The sequence below is a fragment of the Danio aesculapii genome, chromosome 21 (genome assembly GCF_903798145.1).
Source record: "Danio aesculapii chromosome 21, fDanAes4.1, whole genome shotgun sequence".
NCBI lineage: Eukaryota > Metazoa > Chordata > Actinopteri > Cypriniformes > Danionidae > Danio > Danio aesculapii.
The window spans coordinates 26,010,624-26,038,218 of record NC_079455.1 but is presented as its reverse complement, the minus strand read 5'-3'; the positions used below and the strand labels follow the sequence as shown (position 1 = coordinate 26,038,218).

At 35.0% G+C, this 27,595-nt stretch overlaps 1 protein-coding gene across 1 annotated transcript; it reads left to right on the top strand.

Annotated features, from left to right (window-relative positions):
• The first annotated feature begins 242 nt into the window (after nucleotides 1-242).
• On the top strand, nucleotides 243-26,478 carry amacr (alpha-methylacyl-CoA racemase). The gene is made up of 6 exons (XM_056446728.1): nucleotides 243-288; nucleotides 611-865; nucleotides 5,589-5,732; nucleotides 8,726-8,886; nucleotides 21,658-21,844; nucleotides 25,495-26,478. The coding sequence occupies exons 2-6, from the start codon at nucleotides 619-621 to the stop codon at nucleotides 25,902-25,904; spliced, it is 1,149 nt and encodes a 382-aa protein (XP_056302703.1). The 5' UTR covers nucleotides 243-288; nucleotides 611-618; the 3' UTR covers nucleotides 25,905-26,478.
• The last annotated feature ends 1,117 nt before the right edge of the window (nucleotides 26,479-27,595 follow it).

Below are 27,595 nucleotides of genomic sequence, written 5' to 3'. Positions count from 1 at the left end.
TCAGAAAACATTTTTAATATAAACATTCACCAGATAAACTCGATGTAGCAATTTAAAGGAAACCTCTTGGTTAACCTTGCTTGTGATTAAAAATTTGTTGGGTAAAGAACACAGTCTTCCAAGGAATATCATGAAATAAATTATTCCAGTGAAATATGACATGAGGAATAGAGGTTATTTCACTTCGAAAAAGATAACTCATTAAAACTACAACACCCACAATCCTGTGTTTATACGTCATAATCACGCGTCGAGCTGCTTGTGGTTTGAAGTGCAAGATATTAAAAGGTATGTTTTGTATCCAGTTCATTACTGCCAGTGTTTTATATTGTATTTTTTACGCAAAGATGTTTAGACAAACTATGGAAAGCGAACTGTTGTTTTTTAGCACCACTGACACTTTCGCGGTTTAATGATAGTTTGTGAAAGGGACAACTGGAGTGAACTGTGACCCAAATAACAACTGTCACTTAAATGAGTTGATGATTTTTCAAGCATGTCATGAGGTGTTTCATATTTTAAATATATATTTAAATATATATGTTACGGTGTTTTACTATCTGAAATGTCACTTTTTTTGTGTGTTAAGAAAGTTTTTCGTCTTAAACAGGCTCCATTATGGCTCTGGCAGGAGTGCGTGTTATTGAGCTGGCAGGACTGGCACCTGCGCCATTCTGCGGGATGATTCTGTCGGATTTCGGCGCAAGGGTGATCCGGGTTGATCGGACGAAGGTGGCGATGACTGTTGACACTCAAGCGAGAGGCAAACAGTCCGTGGCCCTTAATCTGAAGAGTCCTAAAGGTGTCGCTGTTTTAAAAAGACTCTGTGTCCAGTCAGATGTGGTTCTGGAGCCTTATCGGAAAGGTCAGTGTCTTATCTTACTAAAAAGATGAAAAACAGGGGTGCACAAACTTTTTTGAATTAACTTTTCCGTATGAAACCAAATATCATTGGGAGCCATGGGCTGAGGGTAAACATACCAGACTATATTAAATTAAAGCTTATTTAATAATATTTCGAAATAAATAGAAAACATTACCTTAAACCATATTACCTAATGCAGTATAACTTTTTAAACGATAACTTAATGCAATAAAAACATAATCACATTTATAACGCAGTGGAATTCAATGCTGACTACACTAAAAACATCCCTATCATTTTTCATCAAACTCATTCATCATCCATTGTCGTGTGACAGCATGTACATTTAAACCAAGTCTGATTAATTTACGCCATTTAATTGAAACATTTAATTTCAGTTAGCTTTAACAGTAACAGCGAAACAGCTCCATCATTCTTCCTTTCTTCTCACCATTACCATGGTTACCATGGGATAACTTTGGCCCTCGGGCCCTAGTTTGGGCATCACTGATGTAAAGTGTCCTACTTAAAATATGGTTCATCAATGTTTTCTTATTCATATGTTTGCATTTTTGCAGCATGTCACTCACGGTCATTTTGCTTGTTGTAATGCACACAGCATAAATTTTGGCAAGTGTGTTATTATTGAAATTGTGCACTAAATTACACTAGGTATCAACAATACTTCTCAAAACCTTCAGGACAAAAATGTCCCCTTTTTAACTCATTAAAACTAAAATTTTGCATTACATTTAAGCGTTTTTTTATTTTATTTATTAATTTATAAAGTATGTAATGTTTCGGCATATTTTAACATTTTAACATTTGGCATTTTGAGTAAATAATGCCTTATTTCCTGTTTTCTTTTTTTGAGCACTGTAGGCCAAATCAGTAAACAAACTATATGTAATTACATAGTTTTGCATGTGTGTGAGTGGTATGGGTTTTTGTTATCCAAGACTGTAATAATTGAAAACAAAATATGCTTAGATTTTATGGAATAGTGCAAAATAATAATTATTATTAATTAATAACATAGATTAGATTTAATCATTCATAGAAAAAAGTGACTATATGTAAACAAACTGTAATGAGAGTTTTAAATGCTTAAAATGAAAGATTTATTAGGTTGTTATTAGGATTGATGCTGGTAAGGAAATCTGCATCAGTTAAAGTTTAAAAAGTATATTATGGGATGCTTTTCCGGTGGACTTTTGTCCACTGGTGGATTTTGTTTAAATTTTGAAGCACAAGGGTTGATGAGTGTAATTGTGAAATATTTTGTTAATTGTTCAGTTTAAAGGGGTGGTCCACAGTGCATTGTTAAGGCTTGGTTGTGTTTATAATGGCTCGTTTCCACTGACTGGTACGGTACGGTACGGTTCGGTTTGGTATGGGTCACCTTTATCAGGCTTGCGTTTCCACTAACAAGGGTACCCTTTTGGTGGGCGTGGTGTATGACAGAAAGTTTCAGTCGACGTCATTCTCGCTCGAGGAAATGTCTACAATAAAACTGTACGGGTCACTTACATATCATATGAGAAGCACTTCTCACAAAACAGATGCTTTACACACGTAAATACTTGTGTATAAATGTTTATTACTAACTTTTCAATGAACATGAGTTGATTATAACTGCAGATCAATGACAGTGCGAAACAGCCTACTGTAACGTCTGTAATTATATTAAATAACTAAATAAATGAACATATATAAACACATACAGCCCCTTACAGTCTCCAATATGTTACCAACTACAGAAGAACTACACACAGCAGACATTTTCGTCCATATTTAGGTTCAAAACAATACAAAATATAGCCCAGTGAAAACCTCTCATCTGTGTCTGTAATCCTCAGCAGCACATGTAGCCTCGGTTAGACAGTAATTCCGTCATTCTGAGTTCATATTAGTCCAAAATGTGAAGATAATAAGTTAGTTATACATGGCATTTTGTTTCTTCACGCTTCACTCTCGCGTTTGTCAGTGTCTGACAGGATCGGGTTTTAAAAGCACATCAATAATCAAGCGCAGGTTATTATCATCAGCTCAAGAAGTTTGTTATTTCAGATATAATGTTAGACGCGCGCGCGCGCTAGCAAGAAAGCGAAACCGCTCGCGCCTCAGACTGGCTCATAAAAAACTACGCGGCACAGGGTAAATCTGCTCTTCTTCTTGGTTTTGTGGCTGTTTGTCAAGATGACGACAAGGTTTGTTTGAGCCCGGGTCGACCATGGCTCGTTATTATATGTATAAATCATTCCGTTGTAATGTCTCGGCTCATCGGCTGTGTATTTCAAACATGGCGGATTTTTTGTTTTCATTCCGGCTTGTTGCGTAAGCGAATGACGTATCTCTGTAAACCAATAGAGTTCAGCTGCACGTGTGGCTCCGCCTTTTGGTACCCTTTCTCGTGTTTGGTACCCTTTCGAAAGGGTGCCGAAAAAGTGGTGCGGTACGGTTCGGTACGTTTTTTGACAGTGGAAACGGCTATAAAAGCGTACCAAACCAAACTGAACCGTACCGTACCACTCAGTGAAAACGGGCCTTAAGATGCAAAGCAATGTGTGCTCATGCTTCACTTGTAGAAAACCACGTTATTTTTTCATAAATCTTACTTTGATTATATACAGCTAGTCAGCTAACATGAAAAACATATTTCCTAGTTCCTCTGAAAGGTCCGCCCACAAAAGACTCTGATTGGTCAGCTAACAAAATGTGCTGTGATTTGGGAATCGGTTCAACATCATGCCCCTGTGTAAACAATCCAGTCAGACCAGCTGTTAGCAGCGTTAGCTGCCTGAAATAAACAGAAAAATGAAGAGCACACAGCTGAACCTCATGTCTGCACTCTAAAATAAAATCTGACAAGTGTCTTTCACATATATTTGGAATAAGCATGTGTAAGTAATATGAAACGTTCACAAATCTCTTGTGAGTTGTTATTTGAAATGTAGAATGGCGAGACACTGAAAGCGTCTGCATAGAGAGACACTTTACGCGCTGCTGAAGATTGTGGGTGTTTTCAGCAGTTTGACCGATAAATATGAATTTGTAGCTAAATTGTTAACAGTGCCAAACAGCATTTCCCATTGTTAATATCCTTGTTTATATCCTAGCTACAAAATACCATTATCTCTAGAAACTGTGCATGTAATAGATCCAGCACTGAACTGAGAGAGATTCTGGAAGCTTACCATTGTCAAATGCTAGCTATATATTTTTTTTATAATTCTCTGGAACATATTTAAAATTAAATTGTAAGCACTTCTATCTTTGTGTTGTGTTCTTTGGAAGCCCAAATACAGAAACAGAATGAGCTCTGTGGAAATAGTAGCACTTGAACAGCATTTTACCTTTCTCTGCTGTAACATTACAGTGCCTCTGCCATGCCCCTTTGCTGCACAGGGTGTATGTGTGTGGTGGATGTGCTTAACCTGAAGCGTTTGTGATCTCACTTGCCCGGTTGTATTTTTTTGTAGTACCAAACTGTAAAAGCCAATGTGTCCCTTTGCATTGAACTTTGAGTGTATTTCATTAAGAGATGTTGTTTATGTTCACACAGCTACAATACACATCAACTACAGTTTAAAATATGATATCGTACAGGACCACCCCTTTAAGAGTAAAACGTGTTTTTGAAAAAAAAAAACATTTCCAAAACGTCCAAATTTACAGTTTATCTTGTTAAATGTCTGCTATTTTATAAATGTATCATACTTAATAAATATAAAAACTAAACATGATTTAGTGTCAGACAAATTTGTAAAAATATAAAATATTAAATAAAAGTAATTACTGGAATAAATTTTACTGCGGGGCGATGCGGTGGCGCAGTGGGTAGCTCAATCACCTCACAGCAAAAAGGTCACTGGTTTGAGCCTTGGCCGGGTTAGTTGGCATTGCTGTGTAGTTTGCATGTTCTCTCCATGTTGGCATGGGTTTCCTCTGGGTGCTCCGGTTTCCCCCACAAATCCAAAGACATGTGGTATAGGTGAATTGGGTATGCTAAAATTGACTGTAGTGCATGTGTGTGAATGAGTGTGTATGGATGTTTCCCAGTGATGGGTTGCAGCTGCGTAAAATTAATAAAGGGACTAAGTCGAAAAGAAAATAAATGAATGAATGAAATTCTTCTACATCTATTTAGTAATAAAAAATAAACAGCCATTTTAAACAACATTCAAAGTCAACAACATCAGAAGGATAATTAATATACAAATATATGTTTGTATATATAAAATATTATAATATAAAAATAACAAATATCTGGTTTTAATAATAAATAATTATGCCTCTGTTTCTGCAGCTCTTTAATTTTGCTCTTTTTAAATTTTTCTTATTATGTGACTTTTGATTAACAGTAATTACAAATCAGCTTAATAAAGGTTAAAAGCATAACAATAAATACAATAACAATGGTCTTTTTAATAAAACATGCTCCATTATCACAATTAGTTCTTTTTGTTTGCAAATCAATTATTGTTTTAACCATTAACCTTTGTCCACATGGTGCCCTTTGTCTACATAATTTCATCAGTTTTAATTAAAGCATTGTTGATTTAATGAAAAAGGGGGAAAAATCTTGACTTAAAAGAGAGATTGCCTTTTCCCCTGCTTTTAAATCCAAACAAGGATAATTTGTCCTCTAAATTCAAATGTATTTACCTTGAAGGTTTTCTCTGTTCGTGCTTCATTATTGTGTCTCTCTGGTATAATTAAGGTGTTATGGAGAAGATGGGATTAGGTCCTGAAGACTTACTAAAAGAGAACCCGCGCCTGATCTACGCACGTCTCACTGGCTACGGTCAGAGCGGATCCTATGCCAAGGCTGCCGGGCATGATATCAACTACCTGGCCATGTCAGGTAAAGATGACTGTTAAACAGGTGCAGAGGAGCTCGGCTAATACGCTTTCCCACAATGCCCTTAGGCACAGTGCTTGTAAAGCAGAGTAAATTAGAGAGGTTGAGCTATATGTGAAGTTTAGAAAGACTTTGGTGACTTTTCTTAAAAAGAGTTTAACTTTCATGTTTTCCAAAAGTTTGAAAAGCGTCAAAAGGCAAAAAAGGAACTAAATTGCTAATACATATTTAATTTTTTATAATTTATCCATTGCATCCTTTTTACATTTGTTCTGAGCAACAAAAAAACTACTATATATTTTTACCCTGATTTAAAGAAGGAACCTATTAAAATGTATTTTAGTGTGAGAATATTTTATTCCACAAAATCTTGTCAGACATATTAAGAGCAAAATGATAAATTGAATCAATGAAATATTAACGTAATCTATTTGGGGATCACAGTGCAGCATAAAAAATAATTAATAGTCATTTTAAGTATTTATACTTTGCCACTATTCTTCAAACCAATAGGGTTTAGTCGTTTATCAGCATGAAGTTTTAATCTTTTAAAATGAAATTTTTTATGTACAGTGCTCCGCATAAATGAGTTCACTTCTCATACATTCTCATTTATTTTCCTTTGATTTAGTCCCTTATTTATCAGGCGTCGCTACAGCGGAATGAACCGCCAACTATTCCGGCAAATGTTTTATGTAGCAGATGCCCTTCCAGCTACACCCCATTACTGGGAAACTCCTCATATATCTTTTTTAAAGTTAGTATTTTCTATAGGATGCCTTACAATGATATATTTGTGCATATACTTTAGATTTTTGCCAAAACTGGAACTAATATAGAACAAAAAAATCTTTGTAGAGCACAGTCTAAAAATTAGTTCACCCAAATTAAAATATGAAATAATAAATCCATAAACAGGAAAAATCAAGGAAAACATGAAAAATATATCAAGTTTATTTGAATGTTTGTGAATTATATATTTTTTGCAATAACTTGTTTGAACTTGAATATAATCTTTTTATTTCTAAAGGCGTTAGATGACCAAACTCTTATTTTAATCAATATAACTGTTTAATAAAACTGTTTTGTTTAAATGCATAAAAAATTATTGAATAGATGCACTGAGAAATGGATAAAAATATTCATTTTGAAAAGGGGGTGTAGTCATTTGTACTGAGCACTGTATAATCATTAGTACAGGTCAGACATTGACATTTAGGCAAAAAAATGAACTAGAATTGCAGGATAGCATCATTAAATGATGCTGTATTTACAGTATTTAAGTGTTACGGTAGTTTGTTTTATCTTTTCTTCATTTGATTTTAAAAATCACACATAAAACAAACATAAATAATTGCCCTTAGAGGGACTTTTGTAAAACAGCAAACAACAAAAATAGATCCAAAAGATTACTATTGCAAAACTAATGAATAATTAAATAAATAATTAATAATTATTTCCATTGGAAAAATATTGTATGTATACACAGTGCTCAACATAATTGAGTACTCCCCATTTTGAAAATGAATATTTTTATCAATTTCTCAGTTAATATGGGTAATATATATTGGTCCATTTAAACAAAACAGATTTATTAAACAGATATATTTATTAAAATAATATTTTAGTCACCAAACATATTAATAAATTGAAAGATCAAGCAAAATAAAAATAAAATCAAGCAAAATATTGCCAAAAATTACAACCTACACAATTTTTTGCTTCTCTTGATTTTTCCTCTTTTTTTAAATTTGTATTTAATATTTTTCTATAACATACATTTGGGTGTACTTGTTTTTGGACCATTATCGTAAGCTATTTTGTTAGATAAGCTCCAGATTTGGCTTCAGTACTGACTAATCTAATGTACAGGTATATGCACAGATATAGTATTGTATTGCTTCCTATTCAAAATAAGAATTTAAAAGATGCACCTATATATATGCTAAGCACTGTATTAGAAAAATATTGTTATTGTTCAAGAAATGATTTGCTTTTAAGACAACTTTGATTACCTTTTTTGACAACTTTTGTTCCACTTCAGCTTTTAACTACAGTATTAGTTGTAACGTACACTAAAGAATAAGACAACATAAATTAACAGATGTATAACTAGGTAGTTCAAGGCACCCAGTAATGTGTTATTTTGCCATTTAAAACCTAACTAGCACGTTTTGTGAGTTTTTTACCTTTATTACTTTCAAATAAACTACTTTTTAATGACATGCACAGTCATTAAAATGCATGGAGTATTGTTCTAACAACACCAAGGTCATGGGTTTGAATGCACTTTAAGTTGCTTCCAATAAAAACATCTGCCAAATGCGCATAAATGTTAAATTAAAGCCGTATGTTTTTTTAATCTAACCCTGATAGGAGATTTTCATTGTTGCTTTTCTATTGTCTTGCAAAACAACACAGCACCTATTTAAAAGGTCTCTTGACCCACAGGTGCATAAGTGAGCATTGTCAGACATGTTAAATATATTACATATTATACATTTTTCCCCATTAAGACCAACTATCATACTTTCTCATGATACAAACCAAGTTCTTTTGATTCAGGTTCTTTTCATGTTGTAGGTTGTGAAGGTCAAATCTGACTCAACTGATGTATGATTAGAACCACAAAGACACTGTTTGATTACATTTTCTGAGCTCCTGGCTGTCTGTTTGCTGTGACCTTATCTATGCCAACAGTACAACACACATTAGTAAGCTAATTATTATCAGCAGTGCTTTACTTGGAAACCTCCTCGAAAAAATGGTAAATTATGGGTGTAAAATCTCATTGTAGTAATACCTGTTTTTATGTTTAGTCATTCGCTTTGGTTTTTTAAATGTCAAATACATTTGGAAACTGAGCGGCTGGAAGAAAACGTACATGTGTCTTAATTGGGGATGTTTTTAGTTGACCCGTGCAAACAACTGTTACAGTAATTACTTCGCCGTGCATTTGTTCTCAGCGTGTGTCTGTCTTTCTCTTTCTGTAATAGGGTTGCTTTCCATGCTGGGCCGCAGTTCAGAGAAACCATACGCTCCACTGAATTTGGTGGCCGATTTTGCTGGAGGAGGTCTCATGTGTGCTTTTGGGGTTGTATTGGCGCTCCTGGAGAGGAGCAGTTCAGGACAGGGCCAGATCATTGATGCCAGCATGGTGAGATTATTGCACCTCATTTTAAAATGGCTTCCTACCGACACATTGTTATTAACTTTTCTTAGAAACAAAACAAAAAGCTGATCATTTTCTTGTTTCCTATAAACAAACTCTTTTCAATGAGATTGTCTTTTAGCTAAGATTTGTGCTATTTATTTGTAAGCTAACTAGTAATTGGAAAAAAGAAGAAGAAATGCTTTCTTTTATCACATACCAAGTTATATCACATTGTTGCCCCCTCACTGCTTTTTTTTGCTGGTTTTGACCAATCTCTTCATGGAATGTGGAAATTACAAGTCTTGTTTATCTCAGCACAATCCCCCGCTTTCTGACCAGCCCGTCAATAGTTTTCTGCAATCTGGATTTTCCAATAATTGCTTGCTTTTTCTTTTCAAGTTGCTTATATTGGTGCTGTCTGTTTTCATTGTCGCAGCTATGTGTGAATACTGTGAGATTAGTTCTTTTCCAAATTGGAGTATTGTGATTTTGCTGCTTCTCCATTGGGTCTAGGGAACCTTGATGTTACTTCAAATCAGTGTACTGTAGGGGTGTGATGAGACATTTATCTCATGGGATAAGATGATGCACTGGGTGCAATTTTGCAGGAAATTCTCATGTTACTGCAAATGTGTGACTGGAAAAATTGTTTGCGTCAAGTGTATTTGACAGTTTTGCATGTCTATTCAATAACATTTCTTAAGAACAAATTTGTAAGCATAATAAATAGTGCTGTCACTAAAAGAAAGTTTATATTCACATACATGCATTCATTCATACAGGCATACATACATGTGTCTGTGCTGTTCATATTTATTTATATTTACACTTACCGGCCACTTTATCAGGTATCAGGTTAGACTCCCTTTTGCCTTCAGAAGTGCCTTAATCCTTCATGGCATAGATTCAACAAGGTACTGCAATATTCCTCAGAGATTTTGGTCCATATTGACATGATAGCATCACGCAGTTGCTGCAGATTTGTCAGCTGCACATCCATAATGTGAATCTCCTGTTCCACCACATCCCAAAGGTGCTTTATTGGATTGAGATCTGGTGACTGTGGAGGCCAATTGAGTACAGTGAACTCATTGTCATGTTAAAGAAACCAGTCTGAGATGATTCGCACTTTATGACATGGCGAGTTAGCCTGCTGGATGTAGCCATCAGAAGATGAGTACATTGTGGTCATAAAGTGATGGACATGGTCAGCTTCAATACTCAGGTAGGCTGTGGGGTTGACATGATACTCAATTGGTACTAATGGGCCCAAAGTGTGCCAAGAAAATATCCCCCACACCATTACACCACCACCACCACCAATTCTGACCCTACAATCCAAATGTCGCAGCAGAAATCGAGACTCATTAGACCGGCCAATGTTTTTCCAATCTTCTATTGTTAAGATTTGGTAATCGTGTGCCAATTGTAGCCTCAGTTTCCTGTTCTTAGCTGTCAGGAGTGGCACCCAGTTGGTCTTCTGCTGCTGTAGCCCATCCACCTCTAGTTTGGACATGTTGTGCATCAGAGATGCTTTTCTGCATACCTCAGTTGTAACGAGTGGTTATTTGAGTTACTGTTGGCTTTCTATCAGCTCGAACCAGTCTGACCATTCTCCTCTGACCTCTGGCATCAACAAGGCATTTGCACCCACAGAACTGCCGCTCACTGGATATTTTCTCTTTTTCAGACAATTCTCTCTAAACCCTAGAGATGGTTGTGTGTGAAAATCCCAGTAGATCAGCAGTTTCTGAAATACTCAGACCAGCCCGTCTGGCACCAACAACCATGCCACGTTCAAAGTCACTTAAATCACCTTTCTTCCCCATTCTGATTTCAACTGCAGCAGATTGTCTTGACCATGTCTACATGCCTAAATGCATTGAGTTGCTGCCATGCGATTGGCTGTTTAGAAATTTGAGTTAATGAGCAGTTGGACAGGTCAGTGTATATATAAATATATTCAAGAAAAAATTTTATTTAGATTTTTAAATAAATTTTATCAAATACAATTTAAATATTAATATAATTAAAATATGTAAATAATTTGTTTTTGTATTTTATGTGTTTTATTTATATTTACACAGTTTATACGCAGTGAGTACACGCACACACACACACACACAATATATATAAATACAATCACGATTAATTGTTTGCAATTACCACTGTTTATTTCCTCAAGTGCTAAAAGTGTAAAAGTATTGCAATATGTATCACTTTTGATTTTACTTTAGCATGTGCATTTATCTTAACTGACATTAAGCTAATTTAACATATATTTGTTATTATTTTTTATCATTTAATGTTTTCCCTGGGAATTGAATTGTTGCTACAGCACCTTCTTTGATCTATGCAAAGTCTTTAATAATAATATAATTAAACAATTTTTATACTAATAAAAACCGCAATCGTAAAAAATATAATAATAGAGTTTTGTTATATTTTCTACATATACTGCATTGTAGTCAATTTAAATGACTGAAATATGAATATTCTGCATGCTTAAAAACTGCAATATTTGATCTACTTATTAATAATTTCTTTACTCTTAAGTACTGTTTAATAGGTACTAATTTCTTTTTGAAACTCTGATTCACACTTGTTGTATTCTATTGCAGTTTATTGGAGCAGAAAAAACAATTTTAAGCTTTGCTGGCGCATCTGCCAGTTCATTAAATTGCCTTGTTTTGTTTGTACTGCATCTTTTTTTTCTGCTAAACGAATGGCGATTAGTAATTGTTGTTCTGTTTGTTAGTTAAATATGACATTTCACTTAACCCAGAGTGTTTTTCCTCCTCCGTTAGAAACCTCAGCCAGACAATGGAGCCCTAATTGATCATTTTGACACAATTTGCTGTAACAGTATGCCGTCTGCCACTTTTAGCACTTGAGGAAATAAACAGTGGTAAACATAAAGTTTCCCATTTTACAATCCAACACTGACAGTCCTCTCACATTAGAAAATTAGCAATGGCATATATGCACAGCCAATGATAAACTTGCAGTGAAAGCTTAATGTTACTATTTTCAATTTCATATGGTTCCTTATACAGCATTGATGTTGTAATGCATTTAAAATACTATAAGTTAAATAGACTTAAGCATACATTTAGTTGTTGAAGCGTAAAATAAGATGAAATACCATGTAACCACTAGCGCCGTCAGGATCAGCAGGCGAATGCTGAAACTCCATTGAAAATACTGGGGTAAAATAAACTGTCATATTTTGAAGACATGATAGGGGAAATGGAATATTATACAGTGCTTATTGTCTTGATCTGAGAATTTCTTCATATCATATATCTATCAGGCTCTGAAGAACACTGATTTTTAAAGAAATCAGATCTTAAACATGGCAATTTTATAATGGAAAGGCAGTTCACCTAAAACCCTGAGCCTGGCTGGCTGAAAATTAAAAGTCTGTGTGCATATACCCCAATCCAGCATTATGGATGTGACATTAAATGTAAAATGTGAATTCATAGAGAAAGTTAACATTATATTGAAATATTTGTTTACAGAATGAGTTCTAGGATCAGAGAAATGTCAATCTGTAAAAATTTTGTATGTATTTAATGAGGGAAATAAACATGCATTATAGATGTGAAAAAAAAAAGTGCGCAAGTTTATAGTGCTGGAAAAATAAATTATGACATGAGATGAGAACCCAGTCCATCCGGGTTCATCGAACAAGCAGGACTATTTCTTTATTGAGACATGTTGGTTAATATGCGGTCATACGGCGTCTTCAAGAAGTCCACGTGTCTGCAAGAGCCTACAGGACTATCACCCAAAGACAAAGGCACAGTCGTTAAGACCTTGCCCATTGCATTTGCATCACTTTGGCACAGCTTGTGCTCAGGAAGCAAAAGGTTCAATGTCACACCCTAGCTAGAGTTTTGAATGAAATAAGCAAATTAAAAACCAAAGAATATAACTTTTCAGTTATATAGATTACTGTTAATTTGGAACTAGATTATATAAAATTTAATTTCCACAGTAGTATACAACATACTTTGTAGACATTCTGTGAATTAAATTGGACAACCCAAAAGAAATAATGCTAATCAGAAGGATAAGATTTGGCTGTTTTTATTTAAAAAATGAAAATACACAATTTTTACAATCAGATAGAAAAAATACTTTTAACAGCTATTACCCTGTATATATTATCCCCCATCTCCCACCCCATTACATGCACATCAGGAAACACAGAATAACTGTAGTTAAGCCAAGCTATTGCATTTAAATTTGACATTGGTAGTATCAGATGAGGGTTAAATGTCCAAGATTTCTTTGACGTTGCATATATAGATATTCCACACCGTCAGAATATCCAGTTTAGCAGGGGCATAGCAACCGGGGGGGGGGGGGGGGGTGTCACGGGGGGATATGTCCCCCTCACTTTTAGAGACAGACTATTTAGAAACAGGTGATTAATAATTATATGAATGTATGATCTCATACAGCTGTTCCCTCCACTTTTAAAATGTCCGCTACGCCCCTGCTGTTTAGCATGGTTGATCCATGCTGATGACAGTTCCAGATACAGTATTTCCACCAGTGAATGTAACCAGTGCTTAACAGAGAGATGAAGAGGGGGTTTCCACCTCTGTACCAACATTTTCTTTGTAGCAGTTGAAGCAGCTAACCAAAATTTACAGACCTTTGCATTTAAGGGAAATTAAGAGTTATTATTTAATAATAGCAATACAGGATCTTCGAGGAAACAAATTTTTGTAAATTTAAACAAAATGTCCAGCACAGAATCCTAAAGTTTTTGCACCTCCGGACATTCCCTCATCATACTGTATGTAAAAAGGTATCTGGACACTGTGGTTCACAGAACTTACAATACAGATGTGGAGATAAACCTATGATATGTCATATATATGTGTAGTTAAATATGCCCTGTGAATAGTTTGAGAATGAATAAACTGGTAATTAGGATTTGTGGAAGCGTGGTTATTTTACGTTTATGAAGAAAAATCTTTGTTATGGATGTGACAGATGTGAAATTGCCACTTTTGTGACTTTGGTAAATCAAATATAATTGTTTGAAAACATTGACAGAGACATTTTTGAGTATATTTACAGGACTGTAAAATACAAGCCTACATAAAAAACCTACACTAGAAAAGGTTTCACTATTTTGGTGAAAAATACAAATTTTTAAGGCAAGGTTGACATTTACATGGAGTTTTTCAATTCACACCTGAAGCTGTGCTGCAGTGTAAGTATAGAGGAAGACTTGATGGCTGCATATGGACAAGCTAATGTCAGTGTTAGCCGGAGATTATGGTAATGATGATTAGATGTTTGCCTGTGAGGCAGTGAAGAAATCTGAAACACGTTCTCTTGAGGGTCACATTGCCACTTTGATAAAACCTGTTGTTTGATACTGACAGCTGCTTTTGGCGACGGCAGTGTTATTAACCTGCAAGTCAGGAAAATAATGTTTAGAAGGCACTTGCATTCCAGTATGATACATCATGCCCTCAAAACTTTAGGCTTTCGTTTAAATACATATTAGAAATTTTATGCCACATGGGTGTTATGTTATGCATTTCAGACTTATGTGTTATGCAATGTTTGTTTTGGTGCATTGTGTGTATGCTGTTGTGTATGAGTGTTTGACCACTGCCGTCAACAGATTGGTGTTTGGTAAATGAACAGAGAAAAAGTAATATTATAACTTGTGCTGCATGATGATGATGATGATTTACTTTGCTCAGAAGTGATAATTGCTGCTGTTAACACAGTTGTTCTAATTTGAGAAATTTCTTCAGAATGAGGAGAACTTTAACTCGAGTGCAGAAGTTTGCAGTTTATTATATGTATTAAGTTTTTATAACAATATAGACTTGTTATTATTGAATAATAGATTATATTTGTTATTATTAACATGCTCTTTATGAAAGCTGGTAAAATCTTTAGTATTAGATTCCGAAAATGTATTAAAATGAGGTAATTTCTTATAACATTTTATTTTATTGTTCTGCTACAGGGTCGAAGGTATCTTTAATTTATTTATTTATTTATTTATTTATTTATTTAATTTATATTTATCTTGTAACCAGTGTTTTAAAATGATCTTTTTGCTACTATATTTTAATGTCAGTTTATTCAGAACATCTTCAATTCAAAGTAGATAAATCTGAAATCAACAGATTATTAAAGTCACAGCTTGTATCTTAACATATGTTATAAATCTTACATTTTGAAGCTTTTAATGCTTGTAGGTTACAGCAGTCATCACTGCTTTTTGAATACCAAATTCATGCTGTTGCCAGCTTGGCAAGATAAAGTAAAATGCTGAGTGGAAAATATGTAAATTTATTTGGAGAATTACAGCTGTTGACATCTGGCAACCCCTGAGCGTAAAAGCTCACTGAGATTTTCTATTTTCCGATGCAAGATCATTCAAATGTCAAATAATCAAGAGAAGTAGAAGATGAAGATTAAAATATGATTAATTAAATAGAAAAATAGTTCAATTTTAGTTTAATAAAATAGTTTTAATTTGTTTTAATAATTTTTTTTAGTTAGTTTATTTTGTAAACATATTTAGTTTTAGTTTCAGTTATTTGAGTTTAGCAGAGTTAATAGAAGACATCCAGAGTCACACGGCTTACATTAACTCCTGTGCAAACCTCTTTTTAATAATAAAAAAAACAGATGCTTCCCCACATGATTATGATGTGAAGAACCAGAGAGTCTCACTACTTTGATTCTGTCTTGCATTCGACTCTTAACAGCAAATACTTTAGCATTCTCATCCGCTACCACTGTAATATGTTTTCAATACTTTAGTTCATCCATGAACATGATTTGTTTCATAGGATGTAACGAACAGCACAACACCCATGATTCCACAGTCAGGCCCCATTTAAACTAATATGTTTTAGTTTTAAAACGGTGTTTTATAATGAAAACGATCCGCGTCCACACTGGCATTTCACCTAGCGTTTCTGAACAACTCTCCTACACCTCTGAAAACGCACATCTACTCATATGAGAGCTGTGCATGTCGGACTGTTCGTCAAAGGATATACCACTGGATCTAATCTTACTATATTTGTTAAGCGTGGTATTTAATTCATCTTGTTGTCTATATCTGACGACATATTCCCCTATGTTGGTCTTTTGAATCTATTACTTGTTCTCCGGTAACGTGTTTTGGCTGTGTGCAAAGATAATTTAGGTTAATATATTATTTAATGTAACCATGAACACTGATTCTGCACATTTAACTGGTTGCTTGCATTTATTTCCTATATTGTATAAACTTATTGTACGTTATACTTTTATAATGGCCATTATTGATTATTAAAACTGATATTCAGCAAAAGAGAGGGTATGTTTTGTGTTTTCAATGAAAATGAAAGGAGGCAGTTATGTTAAAGGCTCCGTTTTGTTATAAATATGCATACAGTGAAGATGACGCTCATATAAGGGCAATTCTTCAACTACGGGCACACATATACTGTAAATATGCAGCTAAACAATGCCTCAACATTTTTGGTGTGTTAATATCAAAATGAAAATAGGCAGCTCCTTATATCATATATATCTTATATCACGGCCTCTCCAGCGTTTTCAAAAAGCTCTGTTTTCGGTTCTCAAAAACTCTGGCGTAGTGTGGTTGGATGGCGTAACCTTAGCAAAACTTCTGCGTTTTAAAATGAAAATGTATTAGTGTAAACGGGGCATGTCATGTCGTGGTGTCATCAGATTACGCCTTTGTTTGTTGTTAATATGAGAGAATATTTTATTTCAGTTTGTTTTTCAGTGATTATTATTTGATTGGTTTTGTTTTAGTTTTTTAATTGTGTATATCGAATTTTATTTCAGTTAACACAATAGTTTTTGACAAATAGTTTTAATCTTAGGGTGTATTTACGCCAGGAAACAACACGGCGATCAAACACAGTGTTATTTTTTAAATTTGGTGAATTGGTTTACAAGTTTTTTTTGCAGGCGAACAAGAAAGTGTAAACAACATCGCACATGTGCTAAAATCAGCTGTTTGTTGGACAGCTTGTGCTTCCATGGTGTGGTGTTTGCCGTCAGTGTGGTGCAACCATCAACTCTTGCTGTAGCTCTGAGGGACATTTTTCATCTTTTGCTCACACAAGTTCTTTATTTTAAGGGTGGTTTCACACAAGCACTTTTGGTCCACACTCGGTTCGTTTGACATCAAAGTACAGTACATTTAGCTAGTGTGAACATGCCTTCTGGGTGCGCACCCGTGAACCGTACCCGAGTCTGCCTAAAAGAGGTGGTCTGTGGAACGGTTTGTGCGAACTCTGGTACGGTTCACTTGCGATATGAACACATTCATACCCAATAACAGAAGTGAACCATCAACTGTACAACAAACTTTAGTTTACACTTAGATATTACTTGATAATAATAGCAGGCTTGGCATGCTGTCCCAGGAGAGAACCCTGAGCTCGGAGATAATGGGCTATATACACACACAGACTTTTTATTTTCAGCCAGGCAGGTCAAGGGCTTCCGGTGAACTGTCTTTCCATTACAAAATTGTCACGTTTAAGATCTGATTTCTTTAAAAATCAGCAATCTTCACTCCCTGTTAGATATTTGAAGTGGGTCTCAGATCAGACAAGAAGCACTGCATTAAATTCCATTTTCCCCTGCCATGTCTTTAAAATATGAGTTTATTTTACCCCAGTATTTTCGATGGAATATCTGTGCTAACCTGTTGCGGTGGATGGGGGGATTCTTCAAAAAATGAAGATGAGGGAGTAATGCTAGTTGGGATATTTATAGCGAATTTGAAAGGATCCGATTGGCTTACTAATGATTACAGATGAGAGATCAGCTGCAATCAATCATATCACATGCTCCTCTCGAAATTAGTTTGTGAAACTTCACTTTTCATAAATTTTATTTATATGTGTGTATGTCTGTGTATCACCTACCTTGGTGACAAGTGGGACTGACCCAGCGCAAACAGTGATAATGTCTGCTTGTCTCTATCAAAAACAACTTCTGAAGACATCGCAAGATGCTCTGAACATTTTTAATGTTTTTTTGCAGCAGACAGATGCAAGTGGCTCTCTGTATTTCAGTTTCGGTAACAAAACCAAAAGATTCAGTAAAGGCAGGACGATCGTGATATGCGGGCGTCACCATTTTGGCGCTTTGCTTTCGTGGCCATCACCTAGCAACAGCTGTACACAAAACAGCAGCTTGATGTCGCAAGTGTATCGAGATTCAGAAGGAAAAAACACGATGTGAACACAAACCAGTCGAGAAGGTGGCAAGGGGGGACAATCGAACTTCTGTTCGGTTCAGGCAATTAAGCAAAGTGTGAAGGCACCTAAATGTAGATTCATGCAAATAGAGAGTTATTCCATTTAAAAAAATATGGTTTATGCACATTTCAGTTATAACGTTAGGCTATTAACTCAGCAGACAAATAACTTAAATTAATTCCTAAATGAAACTTATATCAGAGCTGGAGATGGTGCATAGACTGGGTTTTTTTTCCATTACAGAGTGCAGCTCATGGTTGCTTAACAATGGCAGACGCCACGGGTGCACAACTCAAACTACTTGTTCCTGATAAGGCACAGGGTTTTCTTCAAATATGTCAGATCACATTCACACCTTAAACGAACTGTACCGTGATTTGTTTGGAGTGCGATTGCTGTATTCACACCTGCCCAAAATATCCGCACCAAAAGGCGAAATTCAATTGAACCAAACAAGAAAGGTGAGAAATTTAGTTTTAGTTTACTTAAATAGCCTTGTCTGACACATTGCTGTCCTTCTCTGAACAGTATGAAAGGTGTCAGTGTAGAAATAGATTTCTGAGGCACCACATAATAACACATTAAGTAGTAGGCCAAGCAGCAGGGATCTTCAGGGAGAGTGACTTTTTGGTGGTCAGGCCAATCATGTGCTCAAATAGAAACCCAGATTGTCAACATCTCTTTGAAGGATGGCTTCAGTGGGAAAATATATAAATTATATCCACATCCAAGTCAATCTTGCAAGGTCACACTCTTTGAAATGCAAGTATACTTATTTTTATGCATCACTTTGGAGGATTTGACCTACAAACGTTATTTTTCATGTGTGAAAATGATACTGGAAGATTTGACACACTCCGTTAACCTTAGCCTTGATGCCAATTTTCTCATTCAGGCGTGATTCAATTTAGGTTCTGAGATCTGTATTTCTTTAAACGGGTCAGATCATGCATATTTTACATAAGTTTACTTATGCTATTTAGTTTATTTGTGTCATATTCTAGTTTCTTGGCCCTTTTCACTCTTGCTCAACAGTAAACAGCCTGTTTCTTAAAGCTGTCCCTTTGAGAAAAGTCCCTATTGCATGTGGAATTAACAGCACATTGCTTTCTCTCAATTGCCCCATCCTTATATCAATCTTTCAGACTGTATTGTGACTGGTGCACATAATAAGTGCTTAAATGTGCAACAAACTCTTTACAAAAGAATGAAAAATTCAAAAAAAAAAATTTTCTTAGGATGTTGTGAGATTTGTACTAAAATCTGTATAAAATGTCGCTGTGGCAAAGGAATCGAGTTTTTAAATATATAAGTATAATTATTAAAAAATAGTTAATATTAAAAATGTGTTGCAAAAATATGTCTCTGTTAAACATTGCTTAGGAATATTTGAAAAAAATTACAATTTCACAGGAAGGCTAATTGTTGCGTCTTCAATTGTATATAAACTTTTTTTTTGCAAAAATTTTGACCAGTTCAAATTTTTTGCTCTGAATGACAACATTGAGTACGTTTACATGGACAGCAATAATCTGATTTTAATATGATTAAGACAATACTCTGATTAACAGTCTACCATGTAAACTGATTTTTGATTCATTTAATCCGACTAAGGTCATAATCGAATTAAACAGAAGCTGAATTAAGACGTGAAGTATATGCCGATTTTAGTTGCATTATTGAAGTGCAGCATGTAACCACAGCAATCAAACTATTACAGTCATGTAGGATTTAGCTAATTTTATTTATTTATTTTTTTGCATTTTGCGACAGGATAGTCTGCACACACGGCTGTTTGACACTATTCTCTGCACTTACCATGTCAGTAAAGGACACCTGCATCACCAAATATGGAGGTTTTTCCTCCATACACCTTGCGGTACCAAATTCTATTAAAACTACACTCTTCAAGCATCCAATATCTTGTTTGTCACAGGGACATGCATGAAATGTTCCTGAATGAAAGTGAAAGTGCCAAACTGCAGTTAAAGTTGACACATTAAAAATGAAACACTCGAAATTACATTAAAACTCTGGAGGAAACGTGGATAGCATGGTGAAGCAATGATGTTAATGGATCTATGTGCTATAAAATGTAAAACATGATCATGAATGGAACATTTAAAAAGCAACTCATGTAAACATCTTAGTCATTTTATTTTCTTATTCAGATTAAGATAAATAATTTGATTACCGATGTCCCTGCAAATGTAGTCACTGTTACTTTTGGTTTAGAACAAATCTCATCAGTAGTTTGAAGAGCAAAACAAAAATTATGCTTACACAAGCACATATTTAGAAATTCCAGAGAAGCCCAAAAAATTTCAGTGCTCTTAAAAATTCTTTATCAGGTATGATCAGAGCCAGAATTTGCAGACATTTCTTGCTACTGCACAGATTTTTTTTAAGTATCTGCAGATTTATGTGGAACGATTTTGAGAATATAATACCTAAAATCATGACACATTAAATTAAAAACAAACCTTTTATTTAAAGTTTACAATGCAAATCCAACAGTTCAAAGACACGTGGTATAGGTGAATTGGGTAAGCTAAGTTGTCTGTAGTGTATGTGTGTGAATGGGTTTTTTTCCAGTGATGGGTTGCAACTGAAAGGGCATCCGCTGCGTAAAACGTATGCTGGATAAGTTGGAGGTTCATTCCGCTGTGGCGACCCAACCCCCCCCCCCCCCCCCAAGCTGAAAAGAAAAAGAGTAAATGAATGCAAATCCAATTAGAACCAAAGTCTCTCAAAAAATATATCTTCTAAAAGACAAAAAATATTACTAATTACACTGTACATAAATCATCTAAACATTTGCATATTATTAAAAAATATTGCTGAAATGAATATAAAAACTTAATAAATATATGTTTGCACACATTAACATAAATAGACTCAATAACGGACTAAAAAAGATGCAGAATTCTCAGGGCGCAGATTCCATGTGGGTCCAGTTATGATTAACAATCAGTTTAGATGCAATATATTCTCTTTTTGGACTGATCAAGCAATCCCTCAAGGTCACATTATGTTTTCATACGACATCAAGCTTTATTATGCATAAAAGATTAAAGGCGGTTTTATTACTGATGATTTGGCCTCTTTAGAGTCCTGCTGTGCCCTCATATGGAAGTCAAACTACTGCAATCCTCTGCAGAACTGAATGCCGTGCTGTACTATCAAGCTGCTTAAATCTTCCTATCATGCCACTCAATAATCTTTAATGCATTCATGTATTTAATTACGGCACATAAATAAACACACATTGCTTTAAATGACTCAATGAATATGTATAACTCCACACTATTTTAGCATGCATATTCATCACATTATGACCTTACGTACGGATTACTTTGATTTCATACCAAGCTATTTTGCTCAGCAACTCGGAACCAAAGAAAATGATATATCAAATGAGTGATTCTTTGATTTATGCCATCAAATGTGTTTTTTTTTTTCTATGAACATCTGTCTTTATTTGCAGGTGGAAGGTGCAGCATATGTGGGCTCATTCATGTGGAAGTCCCGCAGCATTGGCCTGTGGAATCGTCCTCGTGGAGAAAACTTGCTGGATAGCGGTGCTCCTTTCTATGATACGTACCGCACTTCTGATGGAAAATATGTGGCTGTCGGGGCTATTGAGCCTCAGTTTTATCAACAGCTTATTCAAGGTTAGTCTATTGTGTTTTTTCTTCAATATTGGCATATACTGCCATTTACTATGTATAATAGATATTCAAATGTTCTGAATGACATTATGAATGCATGCGTTATAGTTCTGAATAGTGTAGTTGTGGTGGGGATATAATTACAGGACAATTAATAAATATTAATTAAACTTGCTATTTGAAATAATTTTGTTATCATAGATGTTTTAGAAGCAACTGACATATGTGTAGACAATTTTAGGAAGGGTTTTTGGCATGTTAACTGTATAATATTCCATGTGGTGTATAATTCATGGTGCCAAATATGCACCTGGCAACTGCAGTGACTGATTAACTGCTTAAACCTTCTTTTTGTCGTAATCATCACAGCAATATGCTCACTGAAGCTGCTCACTTTTGTGTCTTAATGTGGAAATTGCATTTGTAAAAGAAGTGTGAATACATCTGGTTAAGACCTATTTCTCAGGCAATTTAATTCTATACATTATTTTTTAATAATTTATTTTCATATTCTCATAATTGTTTTTATTTACTGCTTTTATTTTTTTCTTATTAACAAATTTTTTTGTTTATATAATTAACATTTTAATATCTTTTAATACTGTATGTTTTTATTTCTATTTTTTTTGTTGTTTATTGCTTGTATTGTTATTCACACATTTCTAATATTCACAATTGTGTTGTTTTATTATTCATTATTCTGTTTTCTTATTTTTCATGTTCTTCCCTCATTATAATTTAGTCATATTTTTGCATTTATAATGCTAATTTTAAAATTCTTGAAAAAATGCTTTGCTTTAGAATAAATTAAATTGTAATAAAATAATCAAAGCATTACAGTTTTAGTTTTTGTTTATTTCTACTCTACTTCTACTTCTTTTAAAAACTTTCTTTACATTACGTTTTGAAGGTGCTGTATGTAAGTTTAACACCCAGTGGTTGAACTAGGTATTGCACCCATGGATCAAAACACATTTTCACTCGGCTCCTCCTCTGTTAAGTCCACACAAGCACAGGTTGCCAGATTGATGCGAGTGTGCCTGACTATTGAGCCTAACGGCCGATTTAAGGCTTATTTGAACTGTTTTGTAACTAAAAGTAACGGCACGCCATAGAAGAAATATTTATATATTATTACTAAAAGGAGTTTTTGTCCTAACCAACACCTGAAATTGATATTTTAGAAATGGCTTTATTCAGTGTTAAATGCTAATAATATGAGTTTGATTGCTATTTTACGTAACATCTATTGCCATACTTACTGAAAGCAGCAGCAGCAGATAGTTCACCTCAGATCTTGAAATTGAACTTTAGAACTGTGACTCAGTGCAAGCCACAAATATCAGTGATTCAGCATCTACATTTAATAATGTTAAAGAGGTTTAATATGTATTAATTAGATTACAAACCTTATTTCGTTGGAGTGCAGTAAGTGCACTATTCTCTGCTTCTGAATGGCTGTATTTAAATTTCTGTTGTGTCTGGTGCAAACAGCCAAATTGCTTATCACTTCAAATCTTGTTACGTAGCGTGTTGCTAGGGTTACAGTGTAACCTGCTCACCTAATATTTATATTTGTAATACTTATATTATTTGCTAATTAACCACCTCTGTGGAACTCTCAATCTGCGTCTCATTTTGGAGTCTGCTAGTGTCCACCGGAGCAGTGTTAATTTTGAAAGCAAATTTTGATTTAGTTTTAGTCTTAGTCTTTTGACTAAAATTCCATTTTAGTTTTAGTTATATTTTAGTCTTCTGGATCATTTTAGTTTTAGTCTAGTTTCAGTCGACTAATTTTCATAGGATTTTAATTGACTAAATTTACTTTAGATTTAGTGGACTAAAATATATTTGGTTTAATTTAAGTGTAATTTAATTAAATACTGTATACATTTATTTATACAAAATACTCTAACTTAAAATAAAACAAAACAGTCCAATTAAAATATGAAATATAGCTTTTCCATCAAAGACCAGAAATTAGATATGCATTGTTTATTTATATCATAAGTAATATGTAAAATAATGTGTCGGCAAGAATAGTAGACTACTGAAAATGTAGGACTTTTATTTTAACGTGGTAACCTACTAGTCTTTTTAACCAGTCTGTTGAACAGTTTCATGCAATTAAATCTTTAAAATGGCTTAAAATAGTTTAAGTCCACTTTGCAATATCAGTCTATAGCAATAGTGTATAGCAGTGTATAGCTTTACTGTTGTAGTTGCTGTTACAGTACATGGTGCTCAGCTGTATAACACTGAGTAAATAATTGCATATGACTGGTAAATGATAATGTGTTATCTTGTAAAATGTGCACTAGGTTCCATGGCTCTGTTAGCTCACATATAGGAATTATAAAGCGAAAATGTGCATAAAAAAATAAAAGTGTGCTTCACTTCAAGGCAGTTTCATTAGAATACGACTCCCTGATAAGCGGAGATTGCACTACTGTATCATTAAATTCTTACAGTAAGAAATAATCAGTAATGGATCAGTTACTTTTTAAATGTGTGTGTGATTGTGCATCATGCACACACCAATATTAACTCCGATTGGATATTTTCCAAAAAACGTCCCTCAGTCACAATCTTGTCTTGTTTTTATTAATCAATGAAAATGTCAGTATATTTTTATTGTAGTTGTCGTCATCATCACTTCATTTTTATTTAGTTTTTGTCTGTAGAAACTTGTTTGTCACAAAAATTATGACACAATTTTTTCAGCAACAAAATAAAAACTGCACCGGAGGTCGCATTTCGGTCACGGGCACATACTTTGAGAACCTTCCTATCTGAATGAATTAATGCTGTTTCCCATGAAGGCAATCCGGGGTGCTGATATATAATTGGCTTAAGTGGCATTGGGCGGGTTAAAAGAAACAAAACAAAGATAGTCGTTCCAGCACGTAACTCACATTTTCAAAGCAAAATAACTGACTTCAGCATTGTTTTTCAGATTAAAAATAATGTTCACTTTGCATGTTTTTTAAATACTGTATCTGCAAACATATTATGGTATTTTTATGCTTTAAAATAGTCAAAAACTTCCATACAGCATCTTTAATTGTAACATTTGATTATATTTTCTTTTTATTCACAATCTATATTTATTCAATTCAGTTTTTGTTCCTTTTATTCTTTATTTATATATCTTGCCTTTTGTCTTGTTCTTAAGTGATGTACGCTCTTATGGAATTGTGCAGTACAAGTGCACAGTGTACATTTGATCCAGCCCTTTTTAATTCTCCGGAAATAAACCTGTTGCCAGAAGGACATCCGAGTATAGCTGACATGTTCAGCCACAAGTCTCTCATGGTCACCTTGATCTGTTGGCGATTTTGCAAAGTCATGATATAATATAAAAGATTAGGAAGAATCCACAGGATGCTTTATTAATATGTGTCCAGGGACTCACCCTATACCCAAGTACAAACGGAGCCCACTTGATCTTGCTATAAAACCATAATGACTCAATTGCAATTCATGTTTGACCTTCAAAAGCAGCACGTCTCTGTACAAGTCACCTACTGTGGGCCAGTGTTATGTACTAAAGGCTTCAGGATCCACAGCCCTTCCTGTCCTCTAAACTCCTTTATTGATTCCCTTCTTCTTTTTAATCTCCTCTTTATCTAGCTTATTCTCTCTCACCACAGGTTTGGGATTGGACGACACTGACCTGCCCTCACAAATGAGCGTATCCGATTGGCCGCAGCTCAGGCGGACTTTCACACAGGTGTTTGCCACCAAAACACAAGCAGAATGGGGTCAGATCTTCGACGGGACAGATGCCTGTGTCACTCCTGTTCTGTCTCTCGATGAGGTACTTTCTCATTCTCATAACCAGGCGAGAGGGTCATTCTTCAAAGACTCTCAGGGGGAAATTAGCCCTCGTCCTGCACCAGTGCTGTCCCGTTCCCCAGCAGAGCCCTGTGGATCCCGTGACCCCTTCATTGGAGAACACACTCGGTTGGTGCTGAAGGAATACGGGTTTGATCAAGCGCAAATCGAGCAGCTTCTGTCTGCCGGGATTGTAGAATGTAACGAAGCTAAAGCGCGACTGTAAGTGACGGAGTTTGAGTGGAGAGCTAACTGTGTATGCAGTGATGCAGAGCAGGAATCAGACATCATTTCTGTCTCACAATTCACAGCAGACAGGCTCCCTTGTGAATCGCTGCTTCAGTCGAGGTGGACTTAATGATTTTGGGCTTTTAAGTTCAAATGTCCAACAATTCAGTTCTCATTTGTAACCGCTCCAGGGGAAATCAAGTGGGATTTAATTAAAGTCTATTTCAAATGCTGTGTAATAACCTCAGCATCCACATTTTTGTCAGTAGCCCCGATTGTAAAGGATGTTCAATAGTGATTTATTTTTGTAATATGGTTTTGAATTTAATAACTCAAGTATTTGTAGTTTGTCAAAGCTTACAACTTTTGTTGAAGAGCTGAAATGCTTGGTTAATTTACAGTGCCTTCAGCATGAATGTAAGTACATAGACTAATTAATTGAACGAAATATTTACTGTTGAATCTTCTTGTGCTAATATGTTCTGCAGCACTGATGACCTAAGATAATCTTATTCGGATAATCCAATTAATGACTCGGTTTATGTAAAAAAGTAAAACTGCCGTGGCCTTTATTATGATGCTATCCGTTTTGTCTTTATTTGATCATGGAAGCACACATTTGTCAGCTGCACATCTATTATAAGAATCTCCCATTCCAGCTCCTCCCAAAGGTGCTCTGTTGGATTGAGATCTTGTGAATATTGAGGTCATTTGTTCAGTAAACAACTGTGAGATGACTTGTACATGCACATTATTCTGCTTAAAGTATCCATCACTAAAAATCAGAGCACATCACACCTGTCCTCGGGTCTTTACATTGGCTGCTAGTTACATTCAGAATAGATTTTAAAGTATTATTACTTGTCTAAAAATCACTAAATTGCCTAGGACCTCAATACATTTCAGATATGCTCACTGAATACAAACCTAACAGATTCCTCACATCATTATGATCAAGTAAATTAGAAATTCCAAAGGTTTAGTCAAAACAGGATGAATCCACCTTCAGGTACTACCCCCCACCCCCACCCCCCACCCCCATCTGTTGGAATCAATATCCAGAAATGATCAGATGTGCTCCAACATCAGGCACATTCACATCAAGACTTGAAACAAATCTGTTAGGCTGTGCCTTTACTGAATGAGCACTGTGCTACATCCAACTGATCACATTATTATGGCTTTCTTTTCTTTTTCAATCTAATACATTTTAATCTGTTCTTACGTGTTTTTAATCCCTTTAATCATTTGTTTTATTTTCTTATACTTTTTTTTTTATTCCTGATTATGTAAATCACTTTGAATTGCCACTGTGTATGAAATATAATATGCTATATAAATAAACTTGCCTTGCCTAGATGGGAGGCACTGTGGTCAAAATGAGAAGAACATGGTCAACCTCAATACTCAAGTTGGCTGTGGTATTTAAACGATGCTCAGTTGGTACAAATGGATCCAAATTGTGCCAAGAAAATATTAAGTACACCACCTTCATCCTGAAGTTTTAAAGTAAGTTAGAAAATACTTTCCAGCAATACCGTGGCTCAGTGGTTAGCATTGTCGCCTCACATAAAGAAGGTCAGTGGTTCAAGTCCCAGCTGGGCCAGTTGGCATTTCGGTGTGGAGTTTGTTCTCCCATTGTTTGCGTAAGTTTCCTCCGGGTGCTCCGGTTTCCCTCACAGTGCAAAG

Coding starts and splice junctions, on each gene's coding strand:
- amacr (XM_056446728.1), top strand. CDS start 619: ATGGCTCTGGCAGGAGTGCGTGTTATTGAGCTGGCAGGACTGGCACCT. Junction 8,887..21,657: donor AGATCATTGATGCCAGCATG/GTGAGATTATTG, acceptor CTTTATTTGCAG/GTGGAAGGTGCAGCATATGT. Junction 21,845..25,494: donor TTATCAACAGCTTATTCAAG/GTTAGTCTATTG, acceptor CTCTCACCACAG/GTTTGGGATTGGACGACACT.